Source organism: Monodelphis domestica, chromosome 8 (genome assembly GCF_027887165.1).
Source record: "Monodelphis domestica isolate mMonDom1 chromosome 8, mMonDom1.pri, whole genome shotgun sequence".
Taxonomy (NCBI): domain Eukaryota; kingdom Metazoa; phylum Chordata; class Mammalia; order Didelphimorphia; family Didelphidae; genus Monodelphis; species Monodelphis domestica.
This window is the reverse complement of record NC_077234.1, coordinates 85018631-85037476: the sequence shown is the minus strand read 5'-3', so window position 1 is coordinate 85037476 and position 18846 is coordinate 85018631. Positions and strand designations below refer to the sequence as shown.

General features: G+C 37.1%; 1 protein-coding gene across 3 annotated transcripts in view; it reads right to left on the bottom strand.

The window, feature by feature from the left end:
- Window positions 1–18846, bottom strand: part of KLF7 (KLF transcription factor 7) — a 108630-nt gene that overhangs the window by 48682 nt on the left and 41102 nt on the right. Inside the window, exon 2 of one of the 3 annotated variants that reach the window (XM_001370333.4) lies at window positions 11619–12246. In XM_001370333.4, coding sequence (XP_001370370.1) covers window positions 11619–12246 — 628 coding nt within the window. Of the gene's footprint in view, window positions 1–11615; window positions 12247–18846 lie in introns of all 3 variants that reach the window. The other 2 variants (XM_007501850.3, XM_056807561.1) reach the window with 2 other exon arrangements.

Here is an 18846-nt window from a genome sequence, read left to right as displayed (position 1 = left end):
CCAGGCAGTAACAGGATAGCCAATTAGCACACTGTATTTAATGCTGATGTGGTTTCCTAGTAACAAGCTGTACAAGTCTGTCTGTTGCATTTTCTCCCTCCCTTCTTCACATTTCCCTCAATCATGCACAGCATTACTATTTGCCCTAATTACTGTTTCTCTACTGCTTCAAGCTGCCATTATTTTGTCCCCAGAGAGATTCGAAGAACTAAAAAAAAAAGATAAGAAAGAAAAAGAAAAAAGTCTCCCATAATGACAGTATTTAGTTTCAAATTCAGGTTAGTTGTAAGCCTTTAGACACTAAAAAAAAGCTTATTCCTCCAACCCACATATAGACAACAGCCAATCATGCCTTGTGTGAATATCGAAATATCCTATGAACCCTTCCTTGCATGTTTCCATTTACATGTGGTCAAGGAAAAAGGGATTTAATAACACATCCTGCCATTTTGAGCATACACCACATTTAGAGTGAAGGTTTTATGCCCTTGAATTTGTTCACAATGATTTTTTGAAACTTCTACTTGAACGCCCAGAATTACAAAATATTTTATTATTTCTATTGCAGAAAGGAAACCTAATTATCCTTTGGCTTTGTATTTTCGTAAATATAAGTACAAGGTTTGGCAGTTCAAAAGGCTCACAATGAGATGAGAACTCATTGTTTCCTTGGCAGAGGTGGAACCTGTAGACAATAAGTAGTGCTGCATTTGGTTGCAAAGGGGCTAAGACCACCAGGTTAGTTCTCAGTCACTGCAGTAATTAATTCCACTGGGGTGACATTATGTTGGAAGATGCAAAGAAAATGAACATAGGAAACTCAGAATGCATGACTTGGCAACAACTGTGACATAAGGGGAAAAATTACAGATATTCTAAAATATTCAGCAAATCACCACATGCAATACTGAGATTTTTCAGATGTGCACAAATCAATTTGTATTGTAATATATTTTTGTAGGGCTTTACCATTTACAAGGCACTGTCTTACCAACAGCCCATAAAGTTAGGAATAGAATTGTTTTCTCCTCCTCTACTTGCCCCACATTTTATAGATTTAAAAAGTTCAGGCTTAGAGACCTTAGGTGACTTGACCCTGGTTAAGGAACTAGGAAGTGCCATATCTGGGATTCAAAGCCAGATCTTCTGATTAAACATGGGGCTCCCCCCCCCATACATACAACAACCTGTGTGCTTGTTTTTCTGGACAAATGTAATCACACATTGTATGTGAAGATTCACATGTTAGACTTTTGGGACCTGGAGAACAGTTCTCCCTTAACATTAGTTTTATAGAGGAACAACCCAATAAGCCTTCAAGTAAAATATCTCATGTCTGAAAAGCAACATAGGCTAGAGGTTTCAAAGGCAAAAGTTAAACAACATGCATAACTGAGCAAAATTCAACCCTGAAGGAAAGTGTCTCTCACAGATGGTAATAGATCCTTTTTTTCCCCAGCCTTATGGCAAAGCAGACTGGTATCTTTTATTTTCTTTATCTGGCTAGTAAGCTGTTGTGATTTCTTTGATTCAGGTATATTTAAGCCTCTAAAAGCCATGTTTCTTGTCAGAAAATAAATATACAGAGTATCCCAAAGTCTTAGTGTAGTTGTAAGCTAGTAAAGCTTAAATTATTTGGACTAAGGCTTTTGGGCTAGCCTGTACTACCATTAATACCTCCATATGGAAGGCGAATTATGATTCATCAAGAAGATGTATTCCAATGGAAAGTCTTTGCAGAAATCTCATTATCAGAAGTCAAAATGACATAGGAGGCAAGGGAAGCTTTTCAGGACATCAAAAAGGGGTAATTACTATTAAGATTACTATATATTAAGAAAATATTGCCATATATTAAGATTATCTTAATATTAAGTTTATATATCACCATACATATTAAGATTAAGATTAAATATTACTATATATTAAGATTATTACATATTACTATATAGATTACTAAGATTATTAAATGTCTATTAAAGTAGCATCAAATGTGTTAGAAAGCAAAATAAAGTTTGGAGTTTTGAGCCTGAGGGAGGCAAGGAAAAAGAGGCTGAATTCTGTTTAAAGAGGGAGCAAGGGGGCTGGGGGACTGAAGAGAAAAGAGAAACCCAGAAGAGTCTGGGAAGAAAGGGATCTGCCAATGGGATGAGGAAGTATGTATTTATTAAGTACCAGGCACTGTGTTAAATGTTTTACAATTATTACCTCATTTGATTGCTGCTTAGGACTTGCTAAGATACACACACACACACACACACACACACACACACACACACACACACACACACACACACATCTCCCCTACCCCAAACAAACCTTGCCTGACCTGATTGTTGATTATGGAAATTCTTTTAACCCTGAACAATCTCCTCTATAATCTAATATTAAAATGCAAAATACCTGCCTAAAGTAATAGTGACATCATTATATAAATAGTCAGAAAGTAAGTGGGGCAAGGGATTTAGAATATAGTCCAGATTCTACATCATACTACCTGTGTTTACTTGGCAATACCATCAAATTTCTATTCAATTTATTCATCTGTCAAATGGGGGGGGAGGGACAATTTAAGTAATTTCTAAGGTCTCCTCTAGTTCTAAATCTAAGATCCTATAAATGGACAATCCAATGTCCTTTCAGTTTTAATAGAGGAAAATAGAAAGAGGTCGATGAAAAAAAACATTGCTACAGAGATGAAAAAATTGATAGAGAAAGAGGAAGCTAGAACTAGGAAAATAAATTTCTTAGACTCAACAGCTATGCACTATTTAACTTCAATTGTGTATGTACCTATAGAATCTGTTTAGGGAGACAAAATCATAGTCAGATTAGCGGTCAGTCAAACCTCATTTTACAGTTGAAGAAATAACTCAGAGAAGTATTTTGGTGGTTTTTGGTTTTACACATGAGCATTTCAACTAGAATGTTTGATTTATAAAGATTGTTAAAGGGAACAAATTTTGCCACAACGGAGCTTTGTCCCCAAAGGCTTCATTAATTGAATTACCTGAGTATTTTTCTATGGACTATACTGTAGATTTCTCAAGGTGTTTCAGAATATTTTACAAATATCCTTTCATGGTCCCTCTTGGATTTATTAACTTTTAAGATGGTGAGTTGCATCCAAATTTAAAAGTGATCAAGATTTTCTTTTATCACTCAGGACATACTCAAGCTTCACCTGATTCACCCACATGAAATCATTCCTCTTTCTACTGCTATTTCAACTTCAGGAATTCTAAGAGTAATAATGATGGCTGCCTACAATAATTTAGAACCCATTACCCCATCCCTTCTCCTTCCAAACTATAAGTCATTTTACTTTCTTCCTATCCTCAGAAAACTCCCAAAGCAAAATGTATAGGGTAAGCATTATTATCATAATCATTACCACACTGTAGTGGATAGATACAGTTTTTGTATAATGTTCCATTGTTCTCTTGTTAAAAAGAAAGGCAAAGAAGTGATTGTGTCCAGGCTGCCTTTTTGAGACTGTTCTTTGACTTGGGGCTCTCTTCCATAGCATCTCCCTGCTCTATTTCAAATAAAGGCAGTCTAATCTTTTTAATCTTTTTGCATGAGGAAGCTTTCACCCCTGACTCCTATCATTTTTCACTGCCCTTCAGGAACCCCACATCATTAAGCTAGATCCTCTTTTGAGATCATATTTCAACTGTAATAGCATTATTAAATAGCCTGCTCTTGTCTATTTAATCTTCTTTATATCAAAATGGAAGGTCCTTGAGGACAGGAACTACTCAGGCCTAAGTACAATAGGCCCCTGATAAATCTTAATTGGTGATTCTTAAATATCCATTAACTCTATGGTTTTTTCTTTCTCTTCCATCCCTTTCATAGCATATATTTATTTACTTTGTGACTACCAATTATGCATTATAAAGACATCTGGAGTGAGTTTACCATAACACCAACATCTATTAGATGTTATAATGCTAAAATATACATTCTTGTATATGTGTACCATTTATGCTATTCTGCTCAATATCATGCGGTTCAGTTCTCCCAACATTCTTGCTAATGAAAAATGACTCCTCACTTGAAAAATTATGCTTTCTAATCCAATAGGGGCACTTTACCCCATCTCCCCTCTCCTATCTTTAAATAACACACTGAGTCCAAATCTTAGAATCTTGCAATTGAACTTTTATGTATTTTTTTAGACTATTTAACTTTATTCAACTTTTACTTCTGTAATCAGGTTTTAATGAGTTTCTCTTACCACATGGATAAACTTAATTAATGAACCTCATTAACAACTCAGCCCTGTGTTAGCATATTAAATGTTCTTTAACATCTTAAATTTAGCTATTGTATACACTCTATTGTTCCCATTCTGTGGTCCAAGCAGTAGAAGTGGTAGGTATTTCCCCAATATATCATATGGAAGTATTTTATTTTTTCCTGGTGATTGATGTTTCTGATACTGAAATAAGGCCACCATAACTATAAATAAGGATATTATCACCCACAGCATCATTTTGAAAGACAAGCAAAACATTAGACACCACCCAGTTCTACAGGAGAAATGGAGCATTTCATCACAAGTCCTTCTACTTAAGGTGCATCCTATTACCCCCATCAGGTACTTCCTATCACTAGCTCAAACATTTCCATCCATTCTGTCTCTGACATGTAAATGCAAAGATTTACAACCATTTACTCTCACTTCCATACTCTCTCTTCTCTGAATGTCACTCCCACTCCCCTTCCTTTCATCTTTCCTACTTGGAAAAGACCAAACCCACTGACTGACTGGTCTATAGTCAGGAGACCTAAATTCAAACTTGACTTCCACAGACATTCCTAATCCTGGGTCAAAACTTTCTTTTCTCTGGGCCTCAGTTTTTCCAGTTTAGACTGAAGACAACATTGGTTACTTATTAGGAATAGTATATAGGAAAATGGCATCATTTTAATGTGAAATTGCTTGGAGATTTTAGAGGAGATTCCCTATATAAAAGCAAGATGATTATTAGCAGACATTGCAATAACTCAAAAGATGGAGACAAGAAAATAGAAAATGGTATCTTTGTAACCTCCTTGGATTTAATTACTCCATTTGGCAATGGGAGGCACTTAAGACCTTTCCCAAAACTTCCTTTTGGAATGCAAGTAAAGTGGTTACCATTTACTCCATTTGGCTTTAAACTACAACCTGAATTCCTCTTAATACTTAGATAAGGGGAGAAAAACTATCCATTGTACTTATAATTTCTTTCTTTCTCGACCAATAATTTCCCTTGAATTAGAGTTCCAAAAAGACATACAAATTTCTCTCTCTCTCTCTCTCTCTCTCTTGAATATTTAACTAGTATGCTGGGTTTTTGCCTCATATCATCATCTACTTAATTGTGAATTGCAGTTTCTTTTTCTATAAATATGAGGGGAATAGACTAGAGTCTGTGGAATCCTTTCAATTCTAGATCTATGATCATAATTTATTGAAAAACAAATCATCTTTTGAAACTATATTTAAAAAAAAACATCAAGCATAGCCACAAATTCAAGATTTCCCCCCAAATCTAAAATAATAAGGTAAATTTATTTGTTCAGTCACTCTTCAATCTACTATCCTTTTCCTACATTTAATGCAAAATCAAGACTGCTTTCTTCACAACACAAGCACCAGAGCACAAAAGTAACTCAATAGCTTAGAAAGCTTTCCATCAAGTATATAAAGTGCAATATTTTTAGTCATCTTTTAACAGTAGCAATCACAATTTTGGAACTTCCTTCTTAGAACCTAGTGTACAGTAGGTCCTCAATGAATGTTTACTAAATGAAGGAACAAGTAATTCGTTATTTATTGCTGCAATCAAGATGGCTTAGTCTAATGAGTATAGTAAAGACAATAAAACCTCTCTAGAATTGCAGTTGTATAAATTAATTTTGTAGCTCGCTACACTCTATGAAATTATCAACCTTACCAAGAAACTGTCCAACAATATCTTATTTAGAATTTGAACAAAAGAATCAACCACATCCTCTATTGCTGTTCAGCCAGTTACTCATTTCTAATTCTTTGTGACCCTATGGTCACTCACAGTTCTACGGGGTTTTCTTAGCAAAGGTACTGGAGTAGTTTTGCACTTTTCTTCTCCTTTGGAATTAAGGTAAACAGCGTTTAAGTGACTTTCCCAGAGTCACACAGCTAGTAACCGAGGGCATATTTGAACTTGGGTCTTCCTGATTTCAAGCCTAGCACTTTATAGACTCAGCCACCTAGCTGCCTCCTTTCTCATCTTCTGCAAAAATTAAAATAAAAAAAAATCACAGTGACCAGGAAAACCATCTCAATTTGGCTCATGAATTACGGCTCATGGATGACCTTGAAATCTTTCTTCTCTCCTTTTCTTCTTCTGCGGTTCTTACTAGCTTCCTTCTGCTTATCTTTCACACAATCTCTACTTTCATATGAAGTTTATACCTTTCACACAGAGTGTATTAAGGCAGAAAGAAGGAAGACTGATCCACACTGAAGTAGGTAGCAGTGAGAGTCCCCATAAGAGTCTGGCTTGGTTTCTTGAGCTCAAAAGCCCTGATTTGTGTTACTATATATACTGTGATCTGCCTTGGAGCAAGCCTCACTCCCCAAATGGTCCTCTGGGTTTCAAAATGTAGAATGTCCCACCCTAACTATACTGGTAACTCTAGGAAAAGGCAGATGGTCAGTTCCAAGTTGATTTAATCAGAGTTTAAAGTCAGCAAAACAATAAAAATAATTTCCCCTAAAGATGTGACAAGTATACCTCTTAGCAGAATCTTATTGGCTTGAGTGGAAATTTAGGATTTAATTTTATAGAGAACTTACAGAATATGAATTTCTCTTCAAGTGATAAAAGTCAATTTAGTTTTCTGATAAGGTATACTATAAAAGATTTGGTTTGGGAGAAGTTTGAAATGATTTGCTAAGATTAGGTTTTGACATAATTGGTGGATTTCTGTTTTCCATGTTATCCCTCTAATCACTGTGGAATGTACAGAAATGGCTATAATAACCTGAAGTCCTGGCTTCAAAACCCATCTCTAATGTGACCTTGGGCAAATCACTTAACCACCATGGACATCAAATCTCTCCTTTTAAAATAGCATATTAACTGCCTTCTTGGAGAGGGGAAAAAATGAGACATTGATTTTTGGATGTTAATATTGTAAGAATTTGTTTCTCTTTTGTAAGCATGTTTATTATAACATTACATATTACAAATCACATGCATCATATGATTATGATGTTGCATATCATTTATAAAAATAAATGGCAACTGAAAAATTTTTAAATGAAAGGTTTGGATTACATGGCCTTTGAGATCCCTTCTGGCTTTAAATCTACAATCCTGTGATCTTCTAGGGACTATGGCTAAAAAAATGGTTTCCTGTGATTGTTTTCAGTCCAAGTGCTATGGTTTTTATGTTCTAAAATATTTTCTTTCAATGCACCAATTCAAATAAAATGCCCATCTGCTGACGACAATTTAGTTCTATTTGGTAGATGATAGAATTCAAAGATTTTCCTAGGATTTCATCAATTCTTATTACTTTATGATATACTGTAAATACATGCCATTGTATTAATATGAATTGTCAAATTATGCCTAAACTAATTAAATATAAACTACTGATTTTAATATTTTTTCTTACTTGTTTAAAGGGACATTTGATAATTAAAAAATACTTATATTTCAGTCATGAGACTATGGTCACAATGTTTTAATTACTGAGAAAGAAATACCCCCCAAAATAAAAATGTAATGAAAGGGGGTCCAAAGAGAAGAGCATGAATGCAAAAAAAAAAAAGGCATTGTTAAGATATGCAAGGGCCAGAGTTTTTAAAGTGTATATGCTTGTGTTATGTTGGAAGGAAGAAGGAAGAATAAATCATGTCTCCATTTACATGTACTATATTTTATTGGGCTCTTATTATCTTATCTCTTCTGTCCCATTTCTGACCTGGCTCCTCATCTCTCCCCTTTCCCTCCCTCTCCGGGCAGCTTATATTTGTGCCCTGGCCATTAGCTTGGACATCTTTAAAATATATCTAACTTCTTTGTCTGGCTTCCTCCAGTTACAGAGAGTTTGAAGGAATCAACCTAGAAGGAGCCTGTCTCAGAGAGACATTCCTGCCAGGGCACTGATCCTTATGGAGATGAAAATAAATAGTGCTTAAATCCCCAAGATAAGCAAATCAGCAATATTGGCGATTTATTGGAACCCGTGTTTGCACAGGAGCCAAGGAATGCCTCACATGTCCTTATTTATTCCAACTACTTCCTGGATCTCAAGGTTCAAGATATTTGCCATACTTCTATGTGCTTTTAGCAACCAATCACAAACTTCTTCACCATCCCCCCCCATCAGGGGTGGCCCTCTCTGCCCACCCTTCCAAGAGAAGAAGAGGCTGAAATTGTCAATATTGAATTTATGGGGGCTCTAGGTTAGAGTAGCTGGATTAAATCTCCACCCAACCAGAACCCATCTATCCTGCTTAGCTTTTTTAACCTCCTCCAAACATTTGGTCAGCAGCTCTTCCTGCATTTCTCAATTATATCAGCAGAATTTTTTTTTCTCTTCAGAATCCCCCCTTGCCATGTACTTTTGTCCCTCTCCCTTCCAAGTTTTATTCTCTTCTTTCCCCGTCTATGTTTGGATTTAATTTAATTCCATCCTTCACACTTCTTCCATTATTCTTGGTTCATCTACACCACATAAATTATCACCTTTTTTTCAGTTCCCCCTGTGCCCCATTCACACCAAATCCAAATAAATACTTTGCATTTCCATCCATTTAGCCCAAATTAATTCTCTCTCCTTGATCTCAGACACCTATCTTTCTTTCTAAAGGTTTTTCCCTAAGGAAGGTTTCACAGGCAAACTGTCTCTCCAGAACACAAGGTGATAACTTTCTCTTTTCTTCAGAGGATAAAGTCATCAGTATCACGGAAGACCACTACAACTTCAGTGGACCATTAATAGATACCAAAATACACTCTACCAATCAACGGTCATTTTATCATTCATTCCCATGGACAGTCTAACTAGTGCCACCTTCTCTCACTCAGTTTTTACTTCTCTGGGGGAAAGTAGGGCATAATTCTAGAGGGGCAGCAGGAAACAATTTCACTGAGCAAGCAGTATTTTACGTGTATGCTCACAACCCACCTCCCTGTGTTAACTCATTAACCCATTGTGAGAATACTCTGGACTCCAAGAGGGAAACCATCTTTCTAGCATATCTAATCATGGACCAATCTTTGGTTTACATGGAAATGAGTTACCAACATGAGAAAAACTTTTCTAGTTCAACCTTCCACTCTGTGACCTAGCTACTGAACCAAGGCATGGGGGGGGGGGGGGGGATTATACCACTCCTGATAAGCAGACTCCACTCAAAAAAAAAAAATCCTGGGTCTCTTGAGCATGTGTTTGTTTATTTGTTTAAGATCATTGATGGGTAAGAAGATTCTTGCTTTCCAAAGTTTTCTTGCCCACATTTTGAACAATTTCCAGTTTTTCTTCCTGGCATGACCCCTCTAGGACTGCCATGGAATTTTCTTCAAATTAGGTCCATAATCCTCAATTCTGCACATAAATCAGAAGCACTAATACCCTTTTCCAACTCACTCCTTTCAATTTTTCCTCCAGCCTTCTTCAAGTCACCAAAGAGAAAACAAAACGAGATAGCTCTGGAAGCCAAGTTGGCTGACAGTTCAATGCCTCATCAGTATTTTAATCATTGACTCTAAAGTCCAAAAGAAACCTTTTTAAACCCACTTTAAAAGATAAAGTTGCTATAAGAACAAGAAATATCTTGGAACAGCAAGAGGTATGGAATGAACAGAGATAATTTTGGCCTAGACAGAAGAAACTTCATACCCTGTGATCTAGTGAATAAACAAACATTCAAATGTAAAGAATGAAGGTCATTATTCTGATGAGCCTACGACATTATAAAAGTATGCCTCACGAGAAGACTTACACCAACCGTGAACCATATGGGAAGTTAAGGTTTTGATTTAGAGGGACATATGTCTTATTCCTTTGCTGGCAAAGGAACAACATCAGAAGTGGTTCATCCCAATTCCCAGCCTCCTATGATAAAGATTTAGAGGTCAGACATTATGGTTGTATCTAGCTATATATTATGCCCTACCTTACTCTTTAGAAGCTATTTAAAGTATATCATGCTCTCTCCTGCCTAAAAGCTTTGAATGAGACTAATTTCAAATAAAAGGTCAATGCCATTTGGTTGGGACAGCTCCTGTAAGTTCCAGACAAAATCACTTCTTTGGGATAAGTTTCTTGAACCCTCCCAAAGAATGCTTTCAAGATATGTGACCACAATTCACTGACTTGGCCACCCAATTTTGCCATAGACAGTATCAACTTCCTAACCCTGATACAATTTTGTTTCATTTCTAACCATACAAATCACAAAGACTATCCATCATTCAGTGACTTAGGTGGTGCCTAGGGCACTCAACACTCTACCAGCAATAATATTAATAAAAATTAGAAGATCCATGAAAACACACCCATCATAGGACTTTGATTTTTTTTTTACAGGAATAAATGCACTCTGGTTTTGTGTAGACCTCGCTATATTAGCTTATCTCTATGGCATCCTTTAGCTTAAAAATCGACCTGGCTTCTATACTTTTATACCAAGAAGGTCTTACTGAAACATACAGTCCCATCCATACCACACACATTGCAAAGCAGACACACGCTAGCAATTCTGTAGTAACAAGCTCATTATAAAGCTATCTTACCATCTCCCAGTAAAGCAAGAATGAGAGAACAATGAAAAAGAGGAAATGCCAATTAATTACAGAATGATCACATCTAATGAACTCTGAAACTCCCCTGCTGTTGGTGAGTGATAAAAATCAGAATTGCTGGAGGAACTGGGGCTAGTAAAACCCTAGGTCTCCTTTAATAGTGAATTCATGGAAGGATGCCTCATACAAACAATGATAACAAACAAAAAAATACTCACTATCCAAAATCCTATAATCACATACATATCAACTTGAATTAATAACAAAAGCCTAAATACATGAAGAGACCACAGAATGTCAGCTTCCAGACAACATACAGACTGCAGTAGCTTAGATAGTTAGGCTACTGATGCTTCTAGATTGCCTAAATCCAATCACCAAGTTTATGAAGCCATAGTGAACAGAGTGCCACTAAATGACCTCAGAGACCATCTAGTAGTCCAATGTATACATACATATATATATATGCATACACACATATGCACACACACACACACACACACATCTCAAAAGAATCCCTTCTACAACAACCATGTTAAAAAGTTACATGGAAGACCAGTAGCCCACTACCCTTTTGGTGGTAGCACAATTATATTTGAGGATAGTCTAATACTATCTCTGGAACACAGGACATCTTGAAATCAAAGACCAAAAAGAAAGCCACTCCATTCCCTCACCTCCCACTCCCACCATTATATCCTCAGAAGTATATACTGCCTATGGAATGACAAGCCTCAGAGTAAGAGGTAGGTCCATTGCACTGTGAAGAGAGGGGAGGGAAAAGGAGAGAAATCACATGTGTCCTACTTGTACCACTACCTGTGTGAGTCCTCTGGTGGGCCTTTAAGTGGGAGCTTTTTGTATAAACCTTCCGGCACCCGTTAAACTGACAACGGTGAACCCTCTTCTTGTTTTCAGGGGATGCGTCAGCCCCAATTCCTCCTTGTTCACTGTCACTCTGTCCACTCTTTATGGCCCCAGCTGATGCCACTGCTGCTGCGGCTGCCACCCCTCCCACCTTTACTGAGCTGAGCGCAGCCTTCTTGGCCACCAGTTTCAATGTCACTGTGCCATCTACAGCTGAGAGAGTCTGTGAGGTTTTGACCAAATGGCGGCTGAGCTCAGGGGAGGAGGGGGGCGTTAATGAGGTTACTGCATTGAGTTGGGCCTGGTTGACTGCTGTGTAGCTATCTAAGGAGGAACTGGGTGGCTGCAGGCTGAGGCAGGTCTCAGATAGCAACTTGTCCCGGGAGAGCAGAATGTCCACTGCAGAGCTTTTCTCACATGGTGAGGCTTCCATGGGGAGCAGGAGGGGATCCAGGCGCCGGAAGCTTTCCTCAATGCTTGGGTGAGGAGTGGCATGAAGGAAGCAGTCCAAGTCCTCACCAAAAGTCTCTGAGATCCTCCTGGGCTCTGTCTGCAAGTAGCGTTCCAATTCGAGGCATGTCTGCAAAAGGGGAGGAGGAGGGAAAGAAACAACCATCAGAAGCAAAGAACACATGAGTTTACATGCTACCTGAAGGCAAAGAAAGCAGTTAGGAGAAGGTTGACCATCGCTACGACCAGGGCTCTTTATTGACAAGACTTAACATTCTCAGTGTCCTCATGGACTCTCATGCTACTTCTAAGAGGCTCATAACAAGTCAGAATCTATCATCCCAACCACTTGGTTGGGAAAATGGACGCTCAGAAGGGGAATTTAATTCTCAAGATCACTCAGTATGACAGTGATACAGCTGGACCTCCAAAGAATGATATCCCTCATCATAACCCAGTTCAGAGGCATCAACCATCATTAAGAGTCGCCAAATCAAAATTGTAGAGGTAGAAGAAAGATCAGAGACCAGTTAAGCTAACAGCCTCATTTTAGAGCTAACAATTTTCCATTTTGATTGTGCTAGATAGAATGTCTAGAATTAAAAGCATCTAGTTCCAACTATCTCATTTTGCAGATGAAATAACCTTGATGGAAGTTCAAACAACTTGTTAGAGGCAATTCCCATGTGAACAAGAAGTTGGGAAATCAAATTATAAGACCATCTTACTAAGTGTAAGTCTTTCTGTTGTTCAATATTCAAAGGAGGTATTAAACAGGTAAGAAAAATAAAAATTGTATTTCTCTCTCAAGCCTAGCCCAACCAATGTCATATTTCTCCCAATATTCTCCAAGTGAAGCAATGTTTCTGCTAAACAGGAAGCAGAGCATTTAAAATAGGACCTCTTACAGAAACTATGGTAGAGATAGCACTGCTACTTCTGGAGGCATTGTTGCCAAATACAATTGCAACATGCCTTGCAACAACATTGTATGCAAGTATAAATTCTGTTATGATTGTTTGGAGTCTCTCATCACACTATAAAATAGTCTCGAACACAGTTACGATAAGCTCGACAAAACACAAAGCTCCATCTCTCACAGGATTGAATAGTATGGAAAAGAAAAATCCAAAACACTTCATCGTATCTGCAATTCTTGGATCACTATTATTTATAAATCTTTGGAGCAGCATGCAATTGACTTTTTAGGAGAAAAATAGAGATTAAAAGCACATTTGAATGGCCAAATGTGTGTCATAAAACCCCTCCTCAATTGTTGTTTTTAAGGGATGGGGAAAACCAAAAAGAGATTTTAATAATGCACCTTCTGAAATACTGGAAGGCATTAGTAAAGCAAATAGAGACTAGTCTTTGTAGGCAGGAAGACCTACATTCCAATACTGCTTCTTATATATATTAGCTACTCTATGCACAACCATCTAAAACTAATGGTTGTCAATCATCAAACAAGAAGGGAGTTTCTACTCTAGAAACAAAAAGAAAATGTTCCAAATAGAAAAAGCATTGTATGTGGAATCAAGTAGGCCTGGGCTCAGATATTAGTTTTTTTAACTTACAACAACTTCTCTTAGTTCATCTGTAAAATAAGATGGTTGAGTTACACAGCTTCGAAGGTCGCTTATAGTTCTTTAACTGTGATTAGCAATTTACACTCATGTCAATCTGCTCACACTTGACCAAATGTAGAATTACCAGTCAGATATTTATAACAAAAAATTGGGGAGGGAAAAAATGACTACCACTATATTTCCATATTACTGCTATCAAACCTATATTTTTAAAGATCAGATGTTCTGTCTTCTTGTTTTTTATTCTCAACCATTTATCTGGTCTGTAATGTACCTGTCAACAAGTTAAATATGTCTCTATTTTTGTGACATTTACAAAGACAAAGCAAAGGGGGAAAATCAACCTTCTGGCAGAGCTCTGTATTATTAGATAGGGAGAGCAGATTTTCGCTTTGATTTGCCTTTGGGCATCATTGTTACTAAAATTTTAAAAAAAGGATTATGCATAAAAATGTGATTCCAACATTCATTCCAACATTCATTCAACATCAGCAGTGTGCACAGCACTTTTCTAATACCATTATTAACAATGGTATTAATAAATCACCTCCAGGCACTTGGTAGAGAGAAGAATTTTAGGGAAGAGGAAAAAAGTGATCACTCATCCTTGTCCTTGAAGGGCCTGGGATCCAAAACTTTATAGATGAGTAGAGGACTAAGATTAGTAGTGAATGTTGATCATGGAGACAAAACAGATTTTGATCTGGTTCTGGGTTTCTTTTGCCACCTGATTCTTGAATGTGTCTACCTCAGTGAATACCACCTTCATCGAAACTTAAACATCATCTTGGTTGCTGGGAAATGTTATCTTTTACTCTTCATCCTCATTTTCTCTAGAATCTCACACAAAAAAAAAATCCACCTATGCCACAGGAACAAAATGGCCCTGGCCTTTTTCCCAATAGTTACACTCCTAATACAGATGCTAATCACTCTACTTATCCATTACAAAAACTCCATTAATCTAAATACTTTAATGTAAAACAAGAGGAGTAAATTATCTTTGCTCTACCATTTTGATCCCACCAAGACAACTTATGTTAAAAGGCCTCCATTCTGACTTGCTATTGAGGACCAGTATACACTGTTGATTCTAGCCTGGCACTCCCTAATGACCTCAAAGGCACAAGTTGGGATGATGTCATACCCACCATTTCTGTAAGTACAAGAGCTCCAAAGGGAATTGAACAGTTAATCACTCCCACCTTCCCTCCACCCCCAGCTTAAATCGAAAAGCAAATTTGCTCAGCTTTTCTATTCCAAGGAAAAGGTAACATCTCTCTTAGAACAGGGGCATAAAATGAAACAAAAAAAAAATCCAACTGCCAACCCCTCCCACCATTCAAGTTTACATACTATAGACATCAAAAAGCTTCAGTTTAATCCTATATCCCATTTCCCTATAACTTATATTTACTCTGTTTAAATTTCCTTCACTGAATTCCTCAAACACCTCTACTGTTATCCCTAAAGCCCCTTTTCATTATGTTTTCCTCACTTCTTCATTTCTCTTTCCTTTCTCTCATACCAATTTGCTTAAAAATCAGTCCTTTAACTATCAATTAATCCTCCTTTCATTTGTAATACAAGTTGAAACCATCTTCCTTCAGGAAGCCTTCCAAAGGGGATGGATGACAAAATTCAATGCAATATTTCCAAAACAACTTTTCAAAGTCAACATTAAACATTTGTGCTGTTCATTTAGTACCTCAAGATTGTGATCTCTTTGAGCGTTGACAATTGATTTTTTTATTGTTCTATATCATGGGTTGATTCAACAAACTTTTATTACGCACTTGTTCTGTACCCATCACTATGATTGATATTGAGGGAGATATCAAGATTAAAAAAAAGATTCACCTCTGTCCTTGATGCATAAGAGAATATGTTGATTGCTTAATAGGTACAAATGAGATGCTGTAAGAGTTTTGGAGGAGAGATCATTTCTGAGTTAGCAAAGTAGAGATTCACAAAAGATTTCATGGAGGAGGTAACAGGTGAACTGCATCTTAAAGGATGAGTAGCATTTAAAGATGTAAGAATGGGGGGGGGAAGTATTCCAAGAATAGGGAAATAGCAAGTGAAAAATGGTGAAAGTATATAGACCAGCCTGGCTGAAATAATGATTACCTAAAGGAGAGATGAAGATACAGAGGTAGGTTGGAGGGTCCTGAATGCCTAGCTAAGTAATTACAGATCCAACCACCAGGAAATAAGGCATTATTGATGGTTTGGGGGGGGGGGTCCATGGAATGATATGATTTGATCAGTGATTATTCTAGAGGAAGCAGGAAGGGAAAAAATACTGAGGACGGGGAAATAATTTAGGAATTGAAATGGGAGTCTGAAATAAGGCGTTGGCAGTGGAAATAGAAAAAAAAAGGAAATGCATGACCCTTATTTTGGAAGTAAACTTGATAGTACTTGACGACTGATTGTATGCTGTGTGAGGGACAAGAAGAGGAAAAAATGGCAGAGGTTTCAAATGGAATAGATTTCAAGTATAGACAGTTGGTTGAATGATGGTGCCACTAAAGAAAGAGGGAGGAAGCAGAATAGTGCTTGAAAGTAAACTTGATAGTACTTAACAAATGATTGGATGCTGGGGATGAGAGTCATGAGGTTAAAAAAAATGAAATAGGTTTTAAAATAAATAAATTAGATTTTAGATATGTTAAATTATCAGATTAAAAACATTTGCAACTCTAGTCAAACAAGGAACAGATGGATAATTAGATGAGAATGAGATGATGTTCTAAAAGGTACTGGAAAAAAGATGCTGGAGTACTGGCTTAGTAAACTCTAGAGCTCCAAGAAGTGGAAAAATTAAAAGGGGGAGGGGGTAGGGGTTAAGAACAATTTGAGTATAAAAGAGTTGTAAAACGAAAAGAGATTTCCTATGCTAAATGATCCCCAATTTTGCTATTGCCTAGAATGGCAGCTAGGATAGGAATGGCAGTGGATAGAGCCCTGGGTCTGGAGTCAGGAAGATCTGAGTTTAAATCCAGCATCAGATACGTACTAGCTCTATAACCCTGGACAAGTCACTTATCCTCTCTTTGCCTTAATCCACTGGAGAAGCAAATGCCAGAACCACTCCAGTATCTTTGCCAAGAAAGCCTCATGGACAATGTTGGCATGATATGGTCCACAGAGGCATGAAGGGTCTGACACAACTGAACAACTGAGCAAAAACAATAAAGAATTAAGTACTGACACCACAAAGTGAAGGTATTTTTTGTTAGGGAAAATCACCCAACATAACCTCTAACTGAGAATGAGCAGGAGCCAGCTTAAACAGACTTGCAAAAGACAATTGTTAAAGTTTTTCAATGTGAGCATTTATGCCTCAGAAATTGGAGAATGCCACTAACTAGAGATTGATTTAATATTTGTTGATAGTTTAGACTTAGAAAGTAGTGGCTAAAATGTTAATAATGAAGATGAAATTTGAAAGTGTGTCCTGATTTTTTTTTCTGGAAAGTTAGTTGTTAAAATATTTAGAGAATATCACTGCTTCTAACCTTCCTGACACACCACACTTGGTTAGTGTGTCACTTGAAAGAAATAGAAATTTTAGCATTATTCAAGGCCCTACCTACTTAGTGTAACAATAGCCCATAATCCCACTATGTCCACAGTAAGGGGTATGGTACATTTACTCTTGTGCTTTTCATTACAGATACACACAGGTGGATTCAAAGCTATTGTTCCAATGTTGTATCAGGTTCATTAGACCTACCCATTAAGTCAACAGTCATTCAATCAATAGCTGAACAATTTCTAGCCTGTTGAACTAAGGAAGTTCCTCACCTGAAATACACCTAAGTGGGATGCTCATAAATAAAAATCAAAAGAATTGAATCTTACTATTGAATTTCACTGAAGTAATCCAGGGTTAACAGAGCAATAGTTCCATCTAACCAGTGCCTGCAATTTATAATCAATCAACAATTATCTAGTAGCTCCTTGGTGGGCTACCCCCATGTATTCCCACTTGGACATACTCATAGGTTGAGAGGTACAAATTCAAGCCTTAGGAGTGGAGAGATAACATCTAGAAGCATCCTGAGACAGGGACTACTGACAATATGGCCTCTTATTGATCCTTGGGTCATTTAGATATCCTGGCCCTCTCCTTGGATAGGGAGCATGGCTGACTTAAAGACACATCCAACAAAGACGAATAAAGCATGAGCTGTGGTTCCTAGGCTGAATGTTAGCCCAGATAATTGTACTTTGCCTGAGTAAACAGCACCTGAAGGTTTGATCTCCCAAGGGATTCCTTTTCTGTCCTTTATTACCAGCAGTTCTGCCCTGAGCGGTTAACCATGGTGCCACAACCCCAAGTGAGTCTGAAATACAGAAACAGAGGGACTAATCCCTGGATTTCCCATACCCTTCTCCTGGGGTGTGTTATGACGATTAATTTACTTTTTTGTGCTTTGAGATCCTCAAGGGTGTCCCAAAATGGAAAGTCAAAATTAACATAGAGAACCAAAAGTCAGGTCTCCTGAATTTGGAAGTTGTTATTTATTAAAATATCAGCAACATTTCTTTTTGGTCTTCTTCAAGTCCTATTAGCAAATTTAAGTGTGTTTACTTTAAATCAGGGGTTAATTATGTTGGTCAAGAATTCTTCCTCAGAAATATGTTTTCAAATAATTGAAGGAAAGGCTAAATTACAATCAGAGGTTAATGAGAATAAACATATAATTATGTGTAGAATATGTAATATATAATTTTATACATAAAATTATATATTATATATAAAATTTTATATAACATACAAAAGTTATAAATTATATTAAATATATCTATTTTCTCATCCAAGTTCATGGAACCCCAGAATCTATCCATGTACCACTTGCTTCATGTACTTCTAAGGCATGTTTTGTTGCCTTTTGGACTCCTCATGAAATTAACTTCACCTAGTGTAATTGTAGAAGTTCCATCCCTTTGTACTCTGCAATTTATCATCATTATAATTGGAATTCAGGGGGAAAGAATGATCTGCAACTATTTTCTCTCTCTGGGGCAGAATTTCTTAACGTGTCTAAGTGACCCTTACCCACAGTTGTCATAGTCTACTGTCAAAAGATGGAAGTGCCTTAGAGCCCAGACCCCAAATCTCCAAAATG